General features: G+C 45.0%; 1 protein-coding gene, 1 long non-coding RNA gene and 1 other non-coding gene across 3 annotated transcripts; 2 read left to right on the top strand and 1 right to left on the bottom strand.

The window, feature by feature from the left end:
* Positions 1-643: 643 nt before the first annotated feature.
* Positions 644-18,999, bottom strand: LOC116983469. Its single transcript, XR_004414698.1, has 3 exons — positions 18,814-18,999; positions 14,255-14,256; positions 644-654 (listed from the first exon to the last, which is right to left on the bottom strand). It is a non-coding gene; the product is annotated as an uncharacterized LOC116983469 (long non-coding RNA).
* On the top strand, positions 12,077-18,262 carry rpl29 (ribosomal protein L29). The gene is made up of 4 exons (XM_033037257.1): positions 12,077-12,180; positions 12,810-12,858; positions 12,947-13,011; positions 18,053-18,262. The coding sequence occupies exons 2-4, from the start codon at positions 12,822-12,824 to the stop codon at positions 18,134-18,136; spliced, it is 186 nt and encodes a 61-aa protein (XP_032893148.1). The 5' UTR covers positions 12,077-12,180; positions 12,810-12,821; the 3' UTR covers positions 18,137-18,262.
* Positions 15,422-15,551, top strand: LOC116983614. The gene has a single exon (XR_004414766.1). It is a non-coding gene; the product is annotated as a small nucleolar RNA SNORA71 (small nucleolar RNA).
* Positions 19,000-25,157: the final 6,158 nt, after the last annotated feature.

Below are 25,157 nucleotides of genomic sequence, written 5' to 3'. Positions count from 1 at the left end.
TTAAGGTAAATTGACATATTAGAGGCAAAAAGCATCTTCAACATACAGGTCTCTCCACACAACTGAAAACAATTGCATTTAAGTGACATATCATCCATTGTTCAGGCATGTAGTTATGATCATCTTTTTTCTTATTAGTTAATCCTAAATGATATCTCCTGTAATTTCAGATGTCAACAGTGGGTCCAGAATATTCGTCGACAAGATCTCCTGCACCGAACTGCAGAGTATTTGTCAAATAACTGCTGTCTTATGTACATTGTGTGAAATTGTGATTTGCTAACTGCACAAAACTAATGCAAATGGCGATATATTTATTATTGTATCTGCGTTGGACATTTTGCTCTTTGGTGTCAGAACGCGGGGTGGGAGATTGCAACCTTCACGTGGTCCGCCCTGTTTCGACAAATCCAATCAACCTGGTGTGCACAGTCAAATAAGATCAAATAGAACAAGTTGTCCTACAACTTTAGGCTGTGCACGCCATACGCAAGAAGAAGAAGAAGAAGAAGTGTCAGAACGCAGTCTGAAGAAGGCTTCCGACCTGCAACGTCACCTATTCCTTTTCTCCAGAGATGCTGCCTGACCCACTGAGTTACTCCAGCATTTTGTGTCTATCTCTGTTTAGATTGGGCTCGTGGGTGGAGATTGCGGCTGGTCTGGTGATCTAGAACGAGGGCCAAAGTCTCAGAATATGGGTCATGATATTTAGTAATGAGACAAGGAGCAGTTTCTTCACTCAAGGGCTGGGAATCTTGGAATTCTTTATCGCGTGAGATGGTGGAAGTCGAGTCCGTGATATTTTTTTTTTTCAAATATACGAAAAGGATGAAGGATAATGGAGAGAATGTGGGAATAAGGTGTTGAGTTGCAGAATCAACAATAATCTTACTGATGGTGGTTTGAACTTAGATGGCTTATCCTTGCTTCTATTTCTTACAGAGATACAGCGCGGAAACAGGCCCTTTGGCCCACCGCGTCCGCATTGACCAGCGATCCCCGCACACTAACACCATCCTACACACACTAGGGACAATTTACACTTATACCAAGCCTACAAACCTGTATGTCTTTGGAATGTGGGAGGAAACCGAAGATCTCGGAGAACACCCATTCAGTGACGGGGAGAATGTACGAACTCTGTACAGACAGCACCCACTGTAAGGCAGCAACTTTACCGCTGCACCACCATGCCGCCCTTAATCCACTAGGGCACTAGGTTACAATAAACTTCCTACATATTCCAGGAATGCATCTCATAAAAATGGGAGAGGTTTAAATGCATTGTAAAATCTGCTCTCAGTTTCCTAGATCGGTATTGCTCTAATGGCCTCTTTGTATCATTTTCTTTGATTTAAACCATCCATTGTTCTGCATTTAGATTTTATTTTTTCCCCTGTGGATCACAAGGCACTGTTTGTTTCAGGGGTGACTCTAATCTCCAGCGTAATTTGACAAGACAGCCAAGAGGGCAAACACAGGCAGTTCAGATCTGCTGCCTGTATCGCATGAGAGAACAAGAATGAGACCAACTTGTTTTTTGCAGATCATCAACCCCTGACTGATGTTATCAATGCCGATGGTGACTCAAGGAGACTCAACCAGGTGGTGGTTTACAAAGGTCCATGCCCATTGTTCCTCATGGCATGCCACCAGCCTCAACAGAACACCTAGTCATAGAGTCTCACAGCGTAGAAGCAGGCCCTTCAGCTCAACTTGCCCACGCTGGCCAACATGTCCCATCTACACTAGTCCCACATGCCTGCATTTGGCCCATACCCCTCTAAACCTGTCCTAACCATCAAATAACCTAAAAGAACTGTCATATGAGGAAAGATTTAAAAGACTAGGCTTGTATTCACTGGAGTTTAGAAGGATGAGGGGGATCTTATCATATTGTTTACAGTGTACTATGTTTACAGATTCTGTTGTTCTGCTGAAAGTAAGAATTTAATTGTTCTATCTGGGACAAGCTAGATGCAGGAAATTGTTCTACATGACAATAAAACACTCTTGTTAGATGCAAGGGGATCTTATAGAAACATATAAATGAATAAAAAGACTGAACAAGCTAGATACAGGAAAATTTTTCCCAATGTTGGGCGAGTCCAGAACCAGGGGCCACAGTCTTAGAACAAAGGGGAGGCCATTTAAGACAGGTGAGAAAAAACGTTTTCACCCAGAGAGTTGTGAATTTGTGGAATTCCCTGCCACAGAGGGCAGTGGAGGCCAAATCACTGGGTGGATTTAAGAGAGAGTTAGATAGATCTCTAGGGGCTAGTGGAATCAAGGAATATGGGGAGAAGGCAGGCACGGGTTATCGATTACGGCTGATCAGCCATGATCACAATGAATGGCGGTGCTGGCTCGAAGGGCCAAATGGCCTCCTCCTGCACCTATTTTCTATGTTTCTAGAACACTCATCCAGCAATCCTCGAGCCCACCAGCTCATCCCGTATTCAATTCATCAGCTTTTCCATAAGAACTTCCATCAGTTCTTCCAAAAGAATGACAATCAGACAATCTCGATAACCCTCAGCCCATTAAGCAGCCCCTTAATTCACCCAGGTCTGAACTATTGAATGCTCACTGCATCTCTTTCCATGTCGGCAAGTTAATATCCAGCTGCATGAACCATGGGAAAAGGGAATAAATAGATGCATGTGGTGCAGTGATTTGTGCAGCACTATAGGCCTGGAGACCAAGAGGAGTTCACCATTGAACGGAGTTTGAACGGGGGGCTTGAGGCCCCCGACCGAGGAAGAACAAAAGGAAGGGACTTGAACTTTATTTCGCCTTCCATCACAGTGAGGAATGTGTAGGAGTCACTGGTGAATGTCCGTATTAAAATGTGTTTTTGAGTGCTGTTGCTTTTAATTGTATGACTGACCTGGCCAATGAAATTCCTCGTATGTTACAAAACATACTTGGCAAATAAAATCTGATTATGATTCTGAAAAGCCTTTCCCTTCCATACTCTCCTCTCTTTGATCTTTTTGCAGTTGACTGCCTTTCTGTACTCGTTGCAAGAGATTGTCGCGGCATCCAGCATCCTCGGAGAATGTAGAATTAAAGGCAGAGGCAATGCCAGTTTTAAAGATGGTTATTTGCCTCAAGATTGGATTATTGTATCTCCAGAAACTCCCCAGAGGCTCTGGGAGACACAAAGTTCAAGAGGGAACACAAAAAGCCTAATTAGGAAGAATATTAAGAGTAAGATTTTCAATTAAAATACTGTAATTGATGGAACCTTGCCTTTAAATTGGTTCTTGGATGAAACCCTGATGGGTCTCACATTGTCTCTTTAAATTTACTCTCCTTCTCACACTTGCATTAAAACACACAGCCACCGCCATTCACAGTGATACTGCCCGGCAGTCTCATAATTACAGTCAACACAGCCACCTTGACAGCCACACAAAATGATGTAAATAAAAATTGTTTTCCTTGTTTAAGAAGTTTAATTTAGAATTATTTGAAATTGTGGGGGTTGGTACAAAATACTGCTGACCCACAAATGTGTTGCTATGAGACATTCACATTTTAAAAATCCATGTCTCAAAAAAAGCAAGAAGGTGCCCATGTTATTTGACCAACTTATCAGATGAATTTAAATATGTAGGTATGTATGCATTAGTTTTGCTCCTAATTCCCTTTTCCAAATCATTAATATGTATGGTAAACAGTTGCGGCCCCAACACCAAACCTTGCAGCAAAAAAATCCAGAAGATTAGTCAAACATGATTTCCCTTTCATAAATCCATGTTGACTTGGACTAATTATTTTACTGCTATCCAAATGCCCCATTATTACATCTTTAATAATTGACTCCAGCATCTTTCACACCACCAAAGTCGGGCTAACTGGTCTGTAATTCCCCGTTTTCTCTCACGCTCCTTTCTTGAAAAGTGGGATAGCATTAGCTATCCTCCGATCCACAGGAGCTGATCGTAAATCTATTGATCGTTGGAAAATGATCATATGTATAAATATATATGTATGTGTATATATGCATGTATGTGTATATATATATGTATATGTGTGTATATATGTATGTATATGTTTATATATGTGTGTATGTATGCATATAAATGTATCCATATGTATGTGTGCATGTGTATGTGTGTATATATGTATGTGTATATATATGTATGTGTATAAATATATATATATATATATATATATATGCATATATTTATTATTGCTATATAATTATATATATAATTGCCTTTATGGTTTATGTATATCATCTTACAAGACAAATGAATTAATAGTGATTATTTAAATCAAAGTTGCTTCTGATTTATGAGAATAAACTTTATTATCTCTAACTTGCCTCTCACACACAGACACCCATTCATATAAATATATAAAATATATATACGTTAAATTTAATTTTGTGCAGTGTGTGTTAAAGGGAAACTGCACAATGCAAGGGAAACTACGCAAAGGAGGGGGCTGTTCCCGCAACAAGATACTCGAGGATCTTTGCTTTGGATCAAAGATTATAGAGGAGCTCTATAATCTTTGCTTTGGATCACAGCGGGTGGCATACCGGAAGTCGCGTGTCGCATTAAGAAATGGCGGCCGTGACGTTCCGTCACGTACTACACGTCAGTCCATTGGATTTCGGAGGAGTGGTCTATCTTGCTCCTCTATGATCTTTGGCCACAAGGGCCACATCTAACTCCCTCTTAAATATAGCCAATGAACAGGCCTCAACTACATTCTGTGGCAGAGAATTCCAGAGATTCACCACTCTGTGTAAAAAATGTTTTTCTCATCTCAGCCCTAAAAGACTTTCCCTTTATCCTTAAACTGTGACCCCTTATTGTGGACTTCCCCAACATCGGGAACAATCTTCCTGTATCTAGCCTGTCTTACCCCTTAAGAATTTTGTAAGTTTCTATAAGATCCCCCCTCAATCTTCTAAATTCTAGCGAGTACAAGCCGAGTCTATCCAGTCTTTCTTCATATGAAAGTCCTGACATCCCAGCAATCAGTCTGGTGAACCTTCTCTGTACTCCCTCTATGGCAAGAATGTCCTTCCTCAGATTAGGAGACCAAAACTGTACGCAATACTCCAGGTGTGGTACAACTGCAGTATAACCTCCCTGCTCCTATACTCAAATAATTTTGCTATGAATGCTAACATACCATTCGCTTTCTTCACTGCCTGCTGCACCTGCATGCCTACTTTCAATGACTGGTGTACCATGACACCCAGGTCTCGTTGCATCTCCCCTTTTCCTAATCGGCCACCATTCAGGTAATAGTCTACTTTACTGTTTTTGCCACCAAAGTGGATAACGTCACATTTATCAACATTATACTGCATCTGCCATGCATTTGCCCACTCACCCAGCCTACCCAAGTCATCTTGCAGCCTCCTAGCATCCTCCTCACAGCTAACACTGCCCCCCAGCTTCGCGTCATCCGCAAACTTGGAGATGTTGCATTCAATTCCCTCGTCCAAATCATTAATATATATTGTAAATAGCTGGGGTCCCAGCACTGAGCCTTGTGGTACCCCACTAGTCACTGCCTGCCATTCTGAAAAGGACCCGTTTACTCCTACTCTTTGCTTCCTGTCTGCCAGCCAGTTCTCTATCCACATCAATTCTGAACCCCCAATACCGTGTGCTTTAAGTTTGTATACTAATCTCTTATGTGGGACCTTGTCGAAAGCCTTCTGAAAGTCCAGATATAACACATCCACTGGTTCTCCCTTATCCACTCTGCTAGTTACATCCTCGAAAAATTCTACATGATTCGTCAGACATGATTTACCTTTCATAAATCCATGCTGACTTTGTCCAATGATTTCACCACTTTCCAAATGTGCTGCTATCCCATCTTTATTAACTGACTCTAGCAGTTTCCCCACTACCGATGTTAGATTAACTGGTCTGTAATTCCCCGTTTTCTCTCTCCCTCCCTTTTTAAAAAGTGGGGTTATCCCCCAATCCTCAGGAACTACTCCAGAATCTAAACAGTTTTGAAAAATTATCACTAATGCATCCACTATTTCTGGGGCTACTTCCTTAAGTACTCTTGGATGCAGCCTATCTGGCCCTGGGGATTTATCGGCCTTTAATCCATTCAATTTACCTAACACCACTTCCCGGCTAACTTGGATTTCACTCAGTTCCTCCATCTCATTTGACCCCCGGTCCCCTGCTATTTCCGGCAGATTAATTAAGTCTTCCTTAGTGAAGACAGAACCAAAGTAGTTATTCAATTGGTCTGCCATGTCTTTGTTCCCCATGATCAATTCACCTGTTTCTGACTGCAAGGGACCTATATTTGTTTTAACTAATCTTTTTCTCTTCACATATCTATAAAAACTTTTGCAGTCAGTTTTTATGTTCCCTGCCAGTTTTCTTTCATAATCTATTTCCCCTTTCCTAATTAATCCCTTTGTCTTCCTCTGCTGGACTCTGAATTTCTCCCGGTCTTCTGTAGGCTGCTTTTTCTGGCTAATTTGTATCCTTCATCTTTTGTTTTGATACTATCTCTGATTTCCCTTGTTATCCACGGATGCACTACCTTCCCTGATTTATTCTTTTGCCAAACTGGGATGAACAATTGTTGTAGTTCATCCATGCAGCCTTTAAATGCCTTCCATTGCATATCCATCATCAACCCTTTAAGAATTAATTGCCAGTCAATCTTGGCCAATTCACGTCTCATACCCTCAAAGTTACCTTTCTTTAAGTTCAGAACCCTTGTTTCTGAATTAATTATGTCACTCTCCATCCTAATAAATAACTCGACCCTATTGTGGTCACTCTTGCCCAAGGGGCCACGCACAACAAGACTGCTAACTAACCCTTCCTCATTACTCAATACCCAGTCTAGAAAAGCCTGCTCTCTCGTTGGTTCCTCTACATGTTGGTTTAGAAAACTATCCCGCATACATTCCAAGAAATCCTCTTCCCCAGCACCCTTGCCAATTTGATTCACCCAATCTATATGTAGGTTGAAGTCACCCATTATAACTGTTTTACCTTTGTCGCACGCATTTCTAATTTCCTGTTTGATGCCAACCCCAACTCCACTACTACTGTTAGGTGGCCTGTACACAACACCCACTAGCGTTTTCTGCCCCTTAGTGTTTCGCAGCTCTACCCACATCGATTCCACATCCTCCAAGCTAATGTTCTTCCTTTCTATTGCGTTAATCTCCTCTCTAACCAGCAACGCTACCTCACCTCCTTTTCCTTTCTGTCTATCCCTCCTGAATATTGAATATCCCTGGATGTTCAGCTCCCAGCCTTGGTCACCCTGGAGCCATTACAGCGCCAGAGACCCGGGTTCGATCCTGACTATGGGTGCTGTCTGTATGGAGTTTGTACGTTCTCAACGTGACCTGCGTGGGTTTTCTCCGAGATCTCCGGTTTCCTCCCAAAGACATACATTGGCTTGGTATAAATGTAAATGATCCCGAGTGCAGGATAGTGTTGGTGTGCGGGGATCGCTGGTCGGTGCGGACTCGGTGAGCCGAATTGCCTGGTTCCGTGTTGTATCTCTGAATTAAACTAAACCAAAGTGCTGGAGTAACTCAGCGGGTCAGGCAGCATCTCCACAGAACAACACTTCTTCCCACCCTGCTTCCTGTAAGGACTCCATCCCCTACTCCCAATTCCTCCGTCTACGCCACATCTGCTCCACGGATGAGGCGTTCCACACCAGGACATCTGAAATTTCCTCATTATTCAGGGAACGGGGGTTCCCTTCCTCCACCATAGATGAGGCTCGCACCAGGGTCTCTTCCATACCCCGCAACACTGCTCTCTCTCCCCATCCCCCCACTCGCAACAAGGGCAGAATCCCCCTAGTCCTCACCTTTCACCCCACCAGCCGTCACATACAAAAAGTAATCCTCCGTCAGTTTCGCCACCTCCAACGTGACCCCACCACTCGTCACATCTTCCCATCTCCCCCCATATCTGCCTTCCGCAAAGACCGTTCCCTCCATAACTCCCTTGTCAATTCTTCCCTTCCCTCTCGTACCACCCCCTCCCCGGGCACTTTCCCTTGCAACCGCAAGAGATGCAACACTTGTCCCTTTACCTCCCCCCTCGACTCCGTTCAAGGACCCAAGCAGTTGTTCCAGGTGCGACAGAGGTTTACCTGCATCTCCTCCAACCTCATCTATTGCATCCGCTGCTCTAGATGTCAGCAGCTCTAGCGGAGGTTGGGCGATCGTTTCGCCGAACACCTCCGCTCGGTCCACAATAACCAAGCTGACCTCCCGGTGGCTCAACACTTCAACTCCCCCTCCCACTCCGTCTCCGACCTCTCTGTCCTGGGTCTCTTCCATGGCCACAGCGAGCAGCACCGGAAATTGGAGGAACAGCACCTCATATTCCGTTTGGGGAGTCTGGGGGCATGAACATCGAATTCTCCCAATTTTGTTAGTCCTTGCTATCTCCTCCCCTTCCTCAGTCCCCCTGCTGTCTCCTCCCATCCCCCAGCCTTCGGGCTCCTCCTCCTTTTTCCTTTCTTGTCCCCCCGCCCCCCCCCCCCCCCCACCCCCCACCCCCGATCAGTCTGAAGAAGGGTTTCGGCCCGAAACGTTGCCTATTTTCTTCGCTCCATAGATGCTGCTGCACCCGCTGAGTTTCTCCAGCTTTTTTGTGTATCTCCACAGAACATGTTTTAGGCCGGAACCCTTCTTCAGACTACCGTGAATATTGATGTGACGAAAGGTCTCAACCGGAAACATCACCCACCTATGTTCTCGCGAATTGCTGCCTAACCCGCAGTGTAACTCTATCTGCTCCCAGGATGAGGTGCATCGGAAATGTCCTCATTCTTCAGGGAACAGGGGTTCCCCTCCCCTACTATAGATAAGGCTCTCACCAGGCTCTCTTCCATACCCCGCAACACTGCTCTCTCTCCCCATCCCCCCCACTCGTAACAAGGGCAGAGTCCCCCTAGTCTTCATCTTCCACCCCACTAGCCGTCACATACAACAAATAGTCCTCCATCATTTTCGCCACCTCCAACGTGACCCCACCACTCACCACATCTTCCCATCTCCCCCTCTGTGGGATTTCCGCAAAGACCGCTCCCTCCATAACTCCCAGGTCAATTCTTCCCTTCCCTCCCGCACCACCCCCTCCCCGGGCACTTTCTGTTGCAACCGCAAGATATGCTACACCTGTCGTTTCACCTCCCTCCTCAACTCCATTCAAGGACCCAAGCAGTTGTTCCAGGTGCGACAGAGGTTCACCTGCACCTCCTCCAACCTCATCTATTGCATCCGCTGCTCTAGATGACAGCTGATCTACATCGGTGAGACCAAGCGTAGGCTTGGCGATCGTTTCGCCGAACACCTCCGCTCAGTCCACATTAACCAACCTGATCTCCCGTTGGCTCAGCACTTCAACCCCCCCCTCCCATTCCGAATCCGACCTTTCTGTCCTGGGCCTCCTCCATGGCCAGAGTGAGGACCACCGGAAATTGGAGGAGCAGGACCTCACCTTGGGCCGTCTGAAACGTTGGTCTGAAACTTTGCCTATTTCCTTCGTTCCATAGATGCTGCTGCACCCGCTGAGTTTCTCCAGCACTTTTGTGTAACTCCAGCACTTTGTGTCCTTTTGTGTAAATCAGCATCTGCAGTTCGTTGTTTATACAAACCTAAATTGCTGAATGTATATCAAGGAACAAGTTGTATGTTCTGCTTACATTCATCCTTGCCCATCTTTGTTTAGTTTGGTTGCCCATTATGGTTCTAAAACGGCAAGAGGTCCCATGGCCTTATTAAGTCCCTCTCACCATCACAGTCAGAATCTTCCATGCAACCTGTTTCTCTTTTAAGTGCCATTCCCAATAAGATCCAGCAGCATCTCCACGTTTAGCCGCAGGCAATTTTATTCACTCTTTTCAAAGGGGTACATTGTCCTTTAATTGAATGCAGCCCTTTAACACAGATGGCATAAATTTTCTTGCACGATTTTATCCCCAAACCCCAACCCATGCCCTGGTATCTAAATTAGCTGATGCTCTAGCAATTAGCCTCTCAATGTCTATTGGCAACACTAAGTCACCTATTAAGCTGGCGATAGAGCAGAGTCGATGCCTGATAATGGTATGCCATAAGTGATAGAATTAGGCCATTCGGCCCAGTGTCAATTCTGCCATTCAATCATGGCTGATCTATCTCTCCCTCCTAACCCCATTCCCCTGACACCTGTACTAATCCAGAATCAATCTATCTCTGCCTTAAAAATCTATGTAGAGAAATGTTGATGAATGCTTTCATGTCTTTGTGCTGAATATATTAATTATTAATGCAAGATATGCAATTGATAATTTGTGTGGACAGGGTGCGCTGAAGGCCCTATTTCTGAATGGTTTGTATCTCTACACTTATGAAACCTTATTGCCTCTCCAATAGTATGTTTAGTCGCTGCCTTACAGCACCAGAGACCCAGGCTCAATCCTTACTATGGTGGCTGTCTTTATGGAGTTTGTACGTTCTCTCTGTGACAGCGTAGGTTTTTTTCAGGAGGTGTGTGGGGCGAGCAGTTGTGGAGTGAGGAGTTGTGGTCAACGTCGCGGTTTGGTTCCAGGACAATGATGATGCAGCCATAACACAACTCAAAACATTCACACTCTTAGCCATCAACTAAGTAACTGATACTGGGTGTAATGTGAATGAAGTGGGTCAGTGGTGAGGAGTTGAGTTGTGGGGTGGGGTGGGGTGGGGTGGGGTGGGGTGGGGGGGTGGGGGGGTGTGGGGTGGGGGGGGTGAGAAGATCCAGCCCATAGACACTATAACTAGTAGGTATGTTGCAAAGCCTACCTGAAGCGTCGCTGAAAATCTGTCGCTGCGGGTGTGCGCGATTTTGGCGCCGTTTAGAGGGGGGCGGGTTTAAAACGCGATTTTCTCTAGGCTGTTCAAATCGAAAATGTTCAGCCTAGTTAATTATTAACGAAAAATCGCTGAAAGACCCCGTCGCAAAAGCTATTATTAGGTTTAAAGGCCTTGAATAATAGTTATAGTAGCTTAAAAATCAATCTCTAAACCCGCGACCAACAGCAACCGCAGGGTCTCATAAAGCAAATAATAGAAGGCAGGCTGTATATTTTTACATTAAAAAGGGCTTCTAAAGATCCCTTTATACAAAGTTTAATATTGCAAGTAGCTCATTTTGGGCCCATTATATCCCGCAGTATTTTCTCGGCATTTGAGGGCACAAATCTACCGCAATGTGAACGTTCTAAACCAGCGCGTTCACAGGATCCCACTAGAAAGCTGATTTAAATGGGCATTTATTTACAGCAATTAAACACTAAATTCCTTCCATTAGGCCTATAAATTAATGTAAATGAGATTTAAAAATCATGTTTAATTGTGAATTATTTGTGAATATTATTTGGACATTTAGGCTATTTAAAAATGTTAATCATTTATTAAGAAATGGATAGATGTTTAGATCTAGTAATTGGTCTGAAATTAGCTACAATTAGGTAACTAACTAATTATATGCTTTAATATCAGGTCATCCAAGTAAGATTATTTTATATTTGTTTCAGAATGCTTCAATCTATGATAACTGAAAATTTCATTCAGTTCTCTTAATTTTTAAGAAAGTTATGGGCTTTTGATTGTTCACGATCACAGCTTTTTTGTTATGTCCATAGAAAATCAATAGGGAACAAGATGCTCATTTCCCAGTATGAAAATGGCCATAACTTTTTAAATACATGAGATATGAAAGTGAATTAGGTGTCAAATTAAACTTATTTTTATGCTTTATCTGATGGGATAAATTGCAGACTTGATTTTTTAAATCTCAAAATTTTGTAACATTGCTACAGGGTGCGCTGAAGGCCCTATTTCTGAATGGTTTGTATCTCTACACTTATGAAACCGTATTGCCTCTCCAATAGTATGTTTAGTCGCTGCCTTACAGCACCAGAGACCCAGGCTCAACCAGGTGGTGAGGGGTGAGGAGGTCCAGCCCATAGACACTATAACGTGCACTGACTTGTATCTATGGTCCAGCCCGCACCCTCCCACCCACCCATCCCCGGAACCTTTCTCCGGAGACCGCGCTTCCGGCGGAACCTTTGCGCGGGGACGGCCGGAAGTCCCCCGGACGGGATATCCCGGCGGCACCGCGGACCGTCCTCTTCCGGTGGTGGCGTTGTCGTTGGCGGGAGGTGAGATGGCGGATCCGCGTCCATCTGCGGCCCAGGCTGTGTCCCGGCCCCCGGCGCTGCCCGCCCTGGCCTGCCCCGCATTGTGGGCCCATCATCCCGGCCCGGCCCGGCCCGGCCCGGCCGCGCCGTCAGTGTAGAGACAGGGAGACCAGACCCCCCCCCCCCTGAGACCATCCTCGCCCCCACAGTCCAGGGGAGGGGGACATGTGTGAGACCCCCCCCCCCCCCCCATTTTCGCTCGGTCGAGGGGAGGGGGAGACGACATGCAAGATATCCCCCTCCTCTCCTCTTGGAGACTTCCCCCTCACTCCATCCTCGTTTCCCCCTCTGTCCAGGAGGGAGAGGTGGAGCATGTCAGAGACCTCCCGATCCTCTCCTGGAGACCCCAGTTCTCCCTCAGTCTAGGGGGCAGAGCATGTCAGAGACCCCCCCCCCACTCTTCGTGATACCCTCTTCCCCCTCAGTCTGGGTGAGGGGTGGGAGAGTAGGTGAGGACAGATCATTGAGGGAACCCCCTCTCCGTCTCGGGTAAAGGGGTACCGTGTGGGAGACTCTACCCCCACCCCTCTCAGTCTGCCTGGGGATTAACTGTGTGTGCTGATTCCTGATGTTCCTCTTCAATCTTCCAGGTCACTTGAACCATGGCCAAGTCCAAGAACCACACCAACCACAATCAGTGTAAGTCTCAGCCTGCTGCTTTGTATTCAGCTGCTTACTTTGTTATCTGCTATCTGTGCCCTAAAACATAATCTTCTGAATCTTGCAGCCAGCAAGTGGCACAGAAATGGAATCAAGAAGCCCAAATCGTTTCGATTTGAACCCCTGAAAGGAGTAAGTATTTCTCTTGGTTTTTAGTGTTAGAGCAGAATTACGAAGGATGTCCTGTTTTGTTTGGTTCAATTTGTCACCTGTGAAGCAGTCTGAATAAGGGTCTCAACCCAAAACATCACCCATTCCTTCGCACCAGAGATGCTGCCTGTTCCCCTGAGTTTCTCCAGCATTTTGTGTCTTAGACTCTTCGGTAACATAGAAATTAGGTGCAGGAGTAGGCCATTCGGCCCTTCGAGCCTGCACCGCCATTCAATATGATCATGGCTGATCATCCAACTCAGTATCCCGTACCTGCCTTCTCTCCATACCCTCTGATCCCCTTAGCCACAAGGGCCACATCTAACTCCCTCTTAAATATAGCCAATGAACTGGCCTCGACTACCCTCTGCGGCAGAGAGTTCCAGAGATTCACCACTCTGTGTGAAAAAAGTTCTTCTCATCTCGGTTTTAAAGGATTTCCCCCTTATCCTTAAGCTGTGACCCCTTGTCCTGGACTTCCCCAACATCGGGAACAATCTTCCTGCATCTAGCCTGTCCAACCCCTTAAGAATTTTGTAAGTTTCTATAAGATCCCCTCTCAATCTCCTAAATTCTAGAGAGTATAAACCAAGTCTATCCAGTCTTTCTTCATAAGACAGTCCTGACATCCCAGGAATCAGTCTGGTGAACCTTCTCTGCACTCCCTCTATGGCAATAATGTCCTTCCTCAGATTTGGAGACCAAAACTGTACGCAATACTCCAGGTGTGGTCTCACCAAGACCCTGTACAACTGCAGTAGAACCTCCCTGCTCCTATACTCAAATCCTTTTGCTATGAAAGCTAACATACCATTCGCTTTCTTCACTGCCTGCTGCACCTGCATGCCCACTTTCAATGACTGGTGTACCATGACACCCAGGTCTCGCTGCATCTCCCCTTTTCCTAGTCGGCCACCATTTAGTTAATAGTCTGCTTTCCTGTTTTTCCACCAAAATGGATAACCTCACATTTATCCACATTATACTGCATCAGCCAAACATTTGCCCACTCACCCAGCCTATCCAGGTCACCTTGCAGTCTCCTAGCATCCTCCTCACAGCTAACCCTGCCCCCCAGCTTAGTGTCATCCGCAAACTTGGAGAGATTGCCTTCAATTCCCTCATCCAGATCATTAATATATATTGTAAATAGCTGGGGTCCCAGCACTGAGCCTTGCGGTACCCCACTAATCACTGCCTGCCATTGTGAAAAGGACCCGTTTACTCCTACTCTTTGCTTCCTGTTTGCCAGCCAGTTCTCTATCCACATCAATACTGAACCCCCAATGCCGTGTGCTAACTAATTATCCCAGTAAATTCATTCAGTGTAGGTAGTTTTCCTACTAATGGTTGTGGTTTTGTATCTGACACCAATCCAGTACTGAAACTGTTATTGATTGGGTATGGGCGTTACTGCATTTCAATTGTTAGTCTTTCTGCATTCTGAGGATCTTTATTCTGTATTTCAGAAGGAACTGCAGATGCTGGAAAATCAAAGGTACACAAAAATGCTGGAGAAACTCAGCGGGTGCAGCAGCATCTATGGAGCGAAGGAGATAGGCAACGTTTCGGGCCGAATCGTTGCCTATCTCCTTTGCTTCATAGATGCTGCTGCACCTGCTGAGTTTCTCCAGCGTTTTTGTGTATCTTTATTCTGTAGCTGGATTCTGCACTAGTCCAAAAGCATTTTACAATCAGAATTAGCACTCTTACAACCATACCCAACTTTAAAAGTGAGTGCTGTTCTCAAGTGACAAGATAACAGAAGACGTGATGAAAACACTTTTTCTGGGCTAAGCTTTAATCATCAATAAATCTTAAGAAAGGAGATAATTTTGGGTGTGACATCTGTTCTGTAGCACTATTTTATCATTAACATTTTACAATGCAATTGAGCATTGTGGCTGAACCAACACAGTGAAGTCTCTTAAACATAAAATGGTCAAATGGGTAGATAGGTAGATGTTCCCCTCATGCTTATGTAGAAGTGGACCAGGAGAAAGCCTGGCTGGGAAAATAGGTGAGGGGGGAGTTGTTAAACAGGTGAAGGCCAGAAATAAAAAGACAGCATCTGCAGTTCCTTCCCGCTCAAGAGGACGGTCCCTTGTGAAGGATGAAAAGTGTGAGATAAAGGATTGAGCAATTGTGAAGCTAGAGGAAGGAATAGATAGGGGCTGGTCAATATTTATCTCGCAATGAGCAGCGCGGAGCAGATTATCTGACAATTATACTGATATTTGTGAGATCTTGCAGAAATTCACTTTTACAACAGTACATGACTGGTAACTCTTTCAGTGGACTGATGCTTTAAGAGGTTCTGTTTCAAAAGCAAGCTCTCTGATTAGTTATAGCAATGCAGATTTTCTACAAAGTGAATGAATATGTAGTTTGCACCTGTATTCGAAAGTGATTATGGTACTGACCATTACCAGATCATTGATACTGCAGGAAAATTAAATCAAAAGAACTTCCCCGTGTTTACTGGGGCTGCAACCTCCATTAAACCTCGTAGATTTTGAACACTTCATTTTGAATTGTACAATGGACTTTGCATACAGTTTTGATGTCTGGTGTTCCCACTGCCATCTCAACTTTGGGTGGGAAGCTTTATAATGTATGTTGCATTTTAAATTTATCATCTTTGCAAGTTGGAAAATATATGCTTTCTATCATAGTTGCCTAGGTATTTTTCAGACATAGTTGTATTGTAAAAGGATTGTGGGTCTTTATTTAATTTTGGAATCTTGTCGTTAATTAACAAAATCTTCACTTGGCTCCTTTAAAGGTGTCTGGTATGATTCTCCTTGCTTGTCTCCAACCCACTTTACAAAGCTTCCCTTCATGGACCCACCATCATAAGCATGGTTAAAGACTTTCTCAAGGGACCAGCGTCTCTTTTAATAAACTATGCCAATATACCTCAGATATCTCGTTCTTAGAAATGTCCCCTCTAGTTTGCATAGTCTCTCTTCATTCTTCTTACCAGAATTAACATTTAATATTTCTCTGCATCAGCTACCCAGCCTGCCTGTAGCTCCCTCCTCACTGTTCATTGGACTTCCAAATTTAGTCCTTTGCGCATTTGGAAATTGTGCCCTTTACACTCCAGTATATCGGGGCATTGTGTAAGATGCGGGAAGTGATGTTGCCAGTGTATAAAACTTAGGAGTGTCATTGTAGTCTGGCAAGCTAACCTCTACCATGCTGAGGCTAAACACCAACTCTCGGACACATCCTCACACCTGCCTCTTCTTGACCATGACCCCCTCAGGCGAGCACCAGACTTTCCAATCTCATCCCTTCTGGCGATCTGCCCCCCACACCCTCTGCCCTTATCGTTCCCTAGCCCCGCGCTGCCTGTTTCTACACCACCTCCCCTCCCCAGAATCCACAAACAGGACTGCCCGCGTGGGCCGACCCATTGTTACTGCCAGCTCCTGGCCCACAAACATCATTCCCAAATACCGTGATTCTATCCTATCCCCTCCACACACCCCACCTTGTCCAACCTATATCTGAGAAACCTCGCTCACCCTTCAATTCAATATTTTTAGGTCCACATTGCCTCATCATTACCATGGACATCCTGTCCCTCTACACTTCCATCCTCAGCCATGAAGGTTTCAAGGCCCTCTTTGACCTTTTCAAGGCCTTGGAAAGGATGCAGAAGAGTTTCACTGGGATGCAGCCTGGCTTAGACTGGGCAGTACACTTAACTTGAGCCTGCGAAGCACCTTTGCTGCTGTTGTGCTTTCTGTTCCTTTGTTGGATCAAGACATGCTGAATCAAATGTCTTTTGAAATCCACATGTCTCAACAGCTTCATTTCCCATATTTATCCTTTCTGTTATCCCCTCATTAAAAAACCCTTTGCCAAGTTAGGTACAATTTGCCTTTAAGAAATCAAACCACACCTAAGTGACTTCTAAATCTGTCTTTTTCCAGGTGTTACCCGGGGTTACGGTTAAACTGATCTGTGGTTACCGGGTTTATCCATGCGTACCTATTTGTTTCCAAACATGTCCCTTCTGTTCCTTGGGCATGCAGCAAAATCTATAGGTGTTTGGTAGATCCCTTGGGCCAGGCAATTTACACTCTAAGTTAAGCTGACCTTTCTAGATCCTGTTCATTGCAGAATAACAATGGCCTCTTCCTATCCTAGGACATCAGCGGCATCTTCTACCTCTGAACAGAGTGGTGTAAAGTGCTGATTTTGTCCCTCAACCATGCCCTCTACTGCCTGAATAGAGTTTTCTTTTTGTCTTCAGCTCCAAATCTCTTTTTAGCGGTTGCTAAAGTCCCAGACCATTTTTTCTCTCCGGCTATTGGTCTCAATCAATTTTACTTTCCCTCTAAACTTTTTGCAATCAGTTTGATTATAAATTATCGTCTTGTGTATTCTTTTCCTCCGCTGAAGTTTCTCTGCCATTTATGATCATCCATGGAGCTCTGGTTTTAATTTCTATACCCGTCGCCCTCTTAGGAATACACCTCGACTTTCACTGAAATACCTCCACCACAAATGAAAAGCCCTACCGTTGTTCAGTTTCACTTCCAAACCTTCACTCCAGTCTATCTCGGCAGGATCTGTTCCCGTCCCATTGAACCTGCTCCTTCTCCAGTTGATTCGTTTTGCTTTTTTCCGTGGGCTTGCAAATTAAAACATGAATACAGTTCAAGAATAAAGGCAAATAGTTGTGAAGAGAAGACTTGGAGATATCAAAATGTTTTTTAAAAAGTAAACAATTTGAATTTGAGTTGATTAGTTGAGAACAGTAAAGTCAGCTTCGATCCTCTGGAGGAAAGAAACGTAACCTAGAAAGGTTTTGCTCATGTCTGGTGATCTGTACTCTGCATAATGTGTGATATGTCTAAACTCTTGGGGCTGATTGAAAAGCCTGGGTTGCCATATTGCTACTCACATTGGCTGTTATGCAGCGCGGTCCTTTCGACTGTTAAATAGGCAACATCCTGGGGAATGCAAAACAAAACGTTAACGATAGTTTTTAATCCAATTTGTCCAGGTTGATCCTAAGTTTCTAAAGAACATGCGGTTTGCCAAGAAGCACAACAAAAAAGGGAAGAAAAGAATTGAAGGCAAAAAATAAACTGGAAATAGCAGCGCTATAACATCCTGACAAGCCAACATCTGCAGCCCTTGGACAATGGTGGCCAAGTGGAATATGTATTTTTGAATTGTTCATTTTGAATAAAATGAGTGTGTGAAAGTTGAATCTCTTTACCTTTTCGCTGAGGGTTTTCAACAGGTTCTTGTCTTGCTGAAAAGCCACACGTGTGTTAACTTGATCTAGTGAGCACATCTACACTGTTCACTTGTTTACTCTTCTAATTTCATGCTAGGGTCCATAATGTTATTATCTTTGTTCAAGACTTGGGGTTTAAAATATAACGGCAGAGCAAAGCCACTCATGGTCAAACATGTGTGCATGGTCAAACATTTCTCAAATGCTTCAATGAAGCACAGATGGATATGTGAGCTCAATCTGTTTATCTTTCAACAAAAAAATGAAAAATATGACTTTTACTTCACTTAAAGTTGGCCTTGCAACTTGATTTGTTACTACTAAAACACATGTGTGACTTAAAATGTGTGATATCTGATGATTAGCAGTCCTTGTACGCCCATTCTTTAAGTAGTATTGTAGTGGGGTCTACTTTACAAATCTAGAGAAGTGCAATCTGAAATATTTTGAGCTCCACAGCTCTGTATTGCTCCACAATATCCAGCAGCATTGTTTAACTGGTTCTTTACGGGAATCGGTACATTGTTACGAAATATATTTATATTTTTAATATCCTTGGCATGAGATTCAATATGCTAAGACTTCTTTGTAATGTTCATTGAACATAGTTCTGCTACTTGAAGGCAAGTACACATTTTTGGTGTTTTAATGGCTCGTTTACTGAGGATCGGTCTAGTTTGATTATAAAAATAAATGGCACTGGACTTTACAAAGTCTTTGTACATTATCATAAGTGATAGGAGTATTAGGCCATTTGCCCCATTATTTACTCCAACATTCAATCATGACTGATCTAACTCCCCTCAACCAATTCATTTTCATGCCTTCCCCATAACTCTTGACACCTGTACTAATCGAGAATCTATCGCCTTGCCGTAAAAATACCCATTGACTTGGCCTCCGCAGCCATCAGTGACAATGAATTTCACAGATTCACCACCCTCTAACTAAACAAATTCCTACTCCTTTCCTAAAGGAACGTCCTTTAATTCTGAGGCTATGACCTCTGGTCTTGGACTCTCCCACTGGTGGAAACACCTTTCCACATCCACTCTATCCAAGCATATTTTTTAAATGCTAATTGGAGTAATGACAATTATTGAGTAAAACACAGTGCAGGAGTAACTCAGTTGGCCAGGCAGCATCGATAGAATGAAAGGATAAGCAGCATTTTGGATCTGGATCCTTGGGATTGATTATTGTAGGGGGATAGAAAGCTGGAACAGAGGTGAGGGTTGGACCAAGCCAGGCAAGTGATAGGTGAATACAGGTGAGTGAACCTTTTGATTTGGCAGATGGGTGAACAAAGGCCAGAGGTCAAAGTGAGGTAAAGATAGAGGAGATGTTTAATGTGGCGTGATCTTGTTTGTACGTTCTCCCCGTGATCTGCATGGGTTTTCAACCGCCGCTCCGGTTTCCTTCTGCATTCCAAAGATGTACAGGTTTGTATGCTAATGGGCTTGGTAAAATTGTAAATTGTCCCTGGTGTGTAGAATAGTGTTAAGTGTGTGGGATCACTGGTTGGTGTGGACTCAGTGGGCCGAAGGACCTGTTTCCGACCCTATCCAAAACTCAACTTAGAGGATGGACATAGAACACTACACTTAGAATGGATTCTGTGTCTTTGCCACTCAGTGATTCTTCCAAGAGTTACTCAACATAGAGTGGTGCCGATTCATCAGCAGGTAGGTGGTGATCTGAAGGTTTAATCAACCATGTTTGACCTAAAGCCTTGAGCCTTCATGGGGTCACTGTTGAGTACCCGCAAACCACTCTCTCATGCTCGTATATCATGTCCCTCTTGTCTGTACCAAGGGCTGTATTGGATATATCTTACCTGTTGCCTTTATGGTATGGTTTTGTGATTGCAACTGTGTCAGAACGGGAGACAAAAAGCTGGAGTAACTCAGCAAGTCAGACAGCATCCCTGGAGAAAAGCAATGGGTGACGTTTCTGGTCGGGACCCTTCTTCAGACCTCAAAGTGCATCTGGGTGGAGGGGGTCGGGACTATGGCTGCCAGTACAGCCGGCCCTTCTGTCCCAGCATCCGGACTCCACATTCGCGGACCCCAGGCCGTCTGTCGGTGGGGGGGGGGGGGGGGTCGGTGGGGGGGGGGGGGGGGGGGGGGGGGGGGGGGGGGGGGGGGGGGCGGGCGGAGGTAAAGTTGGGGGGGGGGGGGATTGAAAAATCTCCAGTCTTACGAGTGGTGTGTGGACGTTTTCTATCATTATGCTATTGAGATGTATATTTTGGCAAATTATAAAATGTCCTGACAGCTTTTAGGGTGGTTGCACGAAAGGTCATTGGGTCATAGGGCTCGACGCACGGAGCCGCTAAATCCAACTGGAAGACATCCGTCACTTCCAGTACAAGTTATTAATGCTAGAAACGCGTACTTTCCTATCTGTTAAAAACCGCCAAAATGTTGAATTTTTGCGCTGAAATAAATTGTGGGAGTCGGGGTAAGTGTGAGAGACATGTACCCAACTTTAGAATTCCAAACGTGAAGCGAAATGAAGGTATAGAGAAGCGGGAACTGAAGGGACTACAGCAGCTAAAGTGCTTGGTAAACATTGAAAATATTGGGAATTATCGCGTTTGCTCACTGCATTTCATCAAGTAAGGCATTATTTGAGTTTTTTCTTGATTCCTTTGGTATCTAAAAATTCTCAGGTGATAAATCTGGCTGTAAATGTTTCTTCAGATGCGTTTTCATTTTGTATGTAAAAACCCACGAGAACCATGGCCGATTTAAAACAATTACAGCCAGATTTATCACTTCTGAAACTTTAAAAAGTTTCAGAAGTGATAAATCTGGCTGTAATTGGCATCTAAAGCCAAAGGAATCAAGAAAAAATACAAATAATGCCTTACTGTTGATAAAATGCAGTGAGCAAACGGCCAATGTTCGCCAAGCACTCTGGCTGTTGTTGTCCCTTCAGCTCTCGTTTCTATCTACCGTCATTTCTCCTCACTTTTGGAATTCTGAAGTATGCTAAATGTCTCACACGCTTATCCCGATTTCCATAATTATTTACAGCACAAAAATTGACCATTTCAGCGGGTTTTAATGGGCCCGCTACGCTGGAAACAATGGTAAGTGCCTACCTGCAGTACATCGCGTGTAATCCATTTGGAGTAGCGTAGCAACAGTACGGGTCATGGGTCGTGACCCGACTGCCGTGAAACCTCCCTATACAGTCACTCCCTTTGAAATATATTGTCAATTTGCTGAGGTTGATTATGTCCAATTAATAGCTAACAATTGTGCCATTCCCGGCTTGCATCTAAGTAAAATGTAATTCAAAACCCATGTATGGTCTGCGATTTTATTTATTTATTTTTTTAAATGATAAATTTAGTTTCAGAAGTGTTTTCTTTTTGCATGTAAAAACCCACTTGAGAACCATGGGCGATTTTTAACATTTTACAGCCAGATTTATCATTTCTGAAACTTTTTAGATACGAAAGGAATCAAGAAAAAACACAAATAATGCCTTACTGTTGATGAACCCTAGTGGCGGCGCGGCTCTGGCTGCAGCGGCTCTCCGGCAGTCCTGTTTGTTTTGTGTTTTTTGGGTTGTTTATTTTCGTTTTGGTTAGTCTAGTTTTGGTTTTTAGTTTGTGTTTTGGGGGGGGGGGTTGAAACGGGGCTTGCTGTCTCTCCCTGCGGGGGAATGCGACTTTTTTGTCGTATTCCCCTTCTCTGCCTCCGTCTGCGCTGAGGCCTAATGGCGGAGCTGGCGACCTCGAGGCTCAGGAGGCAGAGCCCGCCAGGACTCGCACTGAGCTCGCTCCCGTGAGGACGGCCCGGCTCGGGGCTGGAACAGGGCTTTCGTGAGGGGCTGTGACGGCCGGCCCGAGGAAGGAACGGTGCTCCCGTCGGAGTAGCCGAGCTCGGGGAGGTACGGCGTTCCCAGCCCGAGGGAGGAGCGGCGCCCGGTCGGGGCGGCCCAGCCCGAGGGAGGAGCGGCGCCCAGTCGGGGTGGCCCAGCCCGAGGGAGGAGCGGTGCCCGGTCGGGGCGGCCCAGCCCGAGGGAGGAGCGGCGCCCAGTCGGGGCGGCCTGGCGCGAGGGAGGAGCGGCGGCCTGGCGCGAGGCTGAGACGGTGGCAGTACTCACGTGAGGGCGATCCGGCTCGGGGCTGGAACGATGCTCCGGGGGCTGGGACGGCAGTTCTGGTGGCGGTGGCCTGAGACCGGCGGTTCGGCCGCGGGCCAGCGGCTGCGTGAGCAGGTCTGGTGAGCGGCAGCTTCGACTACCCCGGGCCGCGGTGTTTGAGCCGCAGGACAGGTTTTAACATCGCCCGGGGGGTATCGCCTCAGCGCAGAAGGAGAAGAGGAGGGAAGAGACTGCAGCCCTAAGACTTTTGCCTCCATCACAGTGAGGAGATGTTGGGTGGACTCACTGTGGTGGATGTTAATATGTGTTTATTGTTGTTTTTTATTGTATTGTATTATATGTATGACTGCTTAAATTTCGTTCAGACTTCGGTCTGGATGACAATAAAAGGCTATTCTATTCTATTCTATTCTATGAAATGCAGTGAGCAAACGCGATAATTCCCCATATTTTCAATCTTGATATCTGCACGGTCAATGTTCGCCAACCACTTTAGTTGTTCAAGTCAAGTTAAGTTTTATCCGTCACTTGCACATAAAGTGCAGTGAAATGAATTTGCCAGCAGCGGTACAACAACAAAAAAACACACAATACACAATAAAAAAATGTGACACAAACATCCACCACAGCATTCATCACTGTGGTGGAAGGCACAAAGTTTGGTCAGTCCACCATTTTCCCCCGTGGTCGGGACCACAACCCTCCATTTTCCCCCGTTGTTGTCCCTTCAGCTGTCACTTCTCTCTACCATAGTTTCTCCCCACTTTTGGAATTCTGAAGTAGGATAAAAATGTCTCTGAAAGTTACCCCGATTTCTACAATTATTTACATCGCAAATATTGACAATTTCGGCGGATTTTAACGGGTAAGAACGCGTACTTTCATACCTGTTCAAAAACGGCGAAATTATCATTTTATGTGCTGTAAATAATTGTGGAGGGTGACTGAGCGCCCTGAACTCTAGCAAGGTGTACGCGGTTGAAGGAGCGCATCCCTCGGGACAGTAACCCCATGGTCAGCGGTGTCTGGCCACGGTCGCCCTGTCTCCCTCCGTGCGACCGCGCTGTCATGCGCTGTGAGCGACACACCGAAACGACCCCTCCCCCGACCGCGGGGACAGACGGCCTGGGGTCCGCGAGTGTGGAACCAGAGTTTGGAGTCCCAGATGCTGGGACAGAAGAAGGGCCGGCTGTATTGGCAGCCATAGGATGTGCTTACCTGACATTCACCGCGAGTACTCCAGGCGGCGTCACGGGTTGTGACCTCGACTGCCGTGCAACCTCCCTATGTATGTGTGTGTATATATATGTATGTGTGTGTGTGTGTATATATATGTGTGTGTGTGTGTGTATATATGTGTGTATGTGTGTGTATATATGTGTGTGTGTGTATATATATATATATATGTATGTGTGTGTGTATATATATATATATATGTATGTGTGTGTGTGTATAAATGTGTGTGTATGTATGTATGTGTGTGTGTGTGCATATATGTGCGTGTGAGTGTAGCTGGGTACTTGACAATAACATGGCCATAGTGATCTGAAGCAAAGCTCATGCTCACGGGTTGTGACCTCGACTGCCGTGCAACCTCCCTATATATGTGTGTGTATATATATATATGTGTGTGTGCATATATGTGTGTGTATGTGTATGCGTATGTGTGTGTATATATGTGTGTGTGTGTATAAATGTGTGTATGTATATATGTGCGTGTGAGTATATGTGTGTGTGTATATGTGTGTGTATGTATATATGTGCGTGTGAGTGTGTGTATATATGTGCGTGTGTGTGTATATGTGTGTGTAGCTGGGTACTTGACAATAACATGGCTATCGTGATCTGAAGCAAAGCTCACGCTCTAGTATCTTTGATCTTTATGACAACCACAGAAGACGATGGGCCGATTGGCCTCTTGCGGTATAATAATCTTTCCATAATTCAGGTTGGTTTTAAAAGACGGACTGAGCTGCTTCGCCTGGACCTTACACAGACGCAGCTATAGGATCTTTGGCTGCAGCTGCCAATGCAGTGATGCGGACCAACGAGACGCTTTGAGCTGCTGTGGGTTTGTCGGGCTGGGGCGGCCGCTGTGAGGGGCTGACGGGCCGCTCTTCTTCTCGCCATCTGCCTTGACTGACTGAGCCCGCATGTGGCAGAAGGCGATGAGTTTCGTTTCACGGAAACTGGAAAGCAAAGATTAAAAGGCACAGTTTCACTTTCTATTTCAACCGCAGTAACACAACCAGTTCTCCGGGGAGGCTTTGCCGGGCTGATTCTAACTTGAAAACCGGAGCCAAGCATCAGATAGAAAAACATCCGCTGTGCCAAGACTTTGCCACCTCGACAATCCGTGCATTGAAAGTGAGAAGGGGCGGGGAGGTTTCAAGAGTGTGGAAAGCAGAAGTTGAGACTATGTTTCCCATGAGAATGGGTTAACCTCGCCAAGACCTTGGTTGAGTCAATACAATTGTACACGTTCTTACGTCTGTCCAACCTTATTCTCAAATAACAAAGCTTAATCTTTATTACGATTATCAATATTATTAATTACTATCAATGTCAATAAAAAATAACAATAGATCCACCGTCAATTACAGTTTGTGGTGGAGTTACACATTCCTGCTACTCTATGTGTGTACAGTGCTTCCTGCTTTTTAACTCCTGAATCTTTGAGAGTGAGCCATGTCCAGTGGCAAAGAATACAGAATGAAATATGATTGGAGTCAATAGACAATAG

Source organism: Amblyraja radiata, chromosome 18, assembly GCF_010909765.2.
Source record: "Amblyraja radiata isolate CabotCenter1 chromosome 18, sAmbRad1.1.pri, whole genome shotgun sequence".
In the NCBI taxonomy this organism is placed as follows: Eukaryota; Metazoa; Chordata; class Chondrichthyes; order Rajiformes; family Rajidae; genus Amblyraja; species Amblyraja radiata.
Note: the sequence above shows the minus strand (reverse complement) of the source record. Positions and strands in the feature narration are given on the sequence as shown.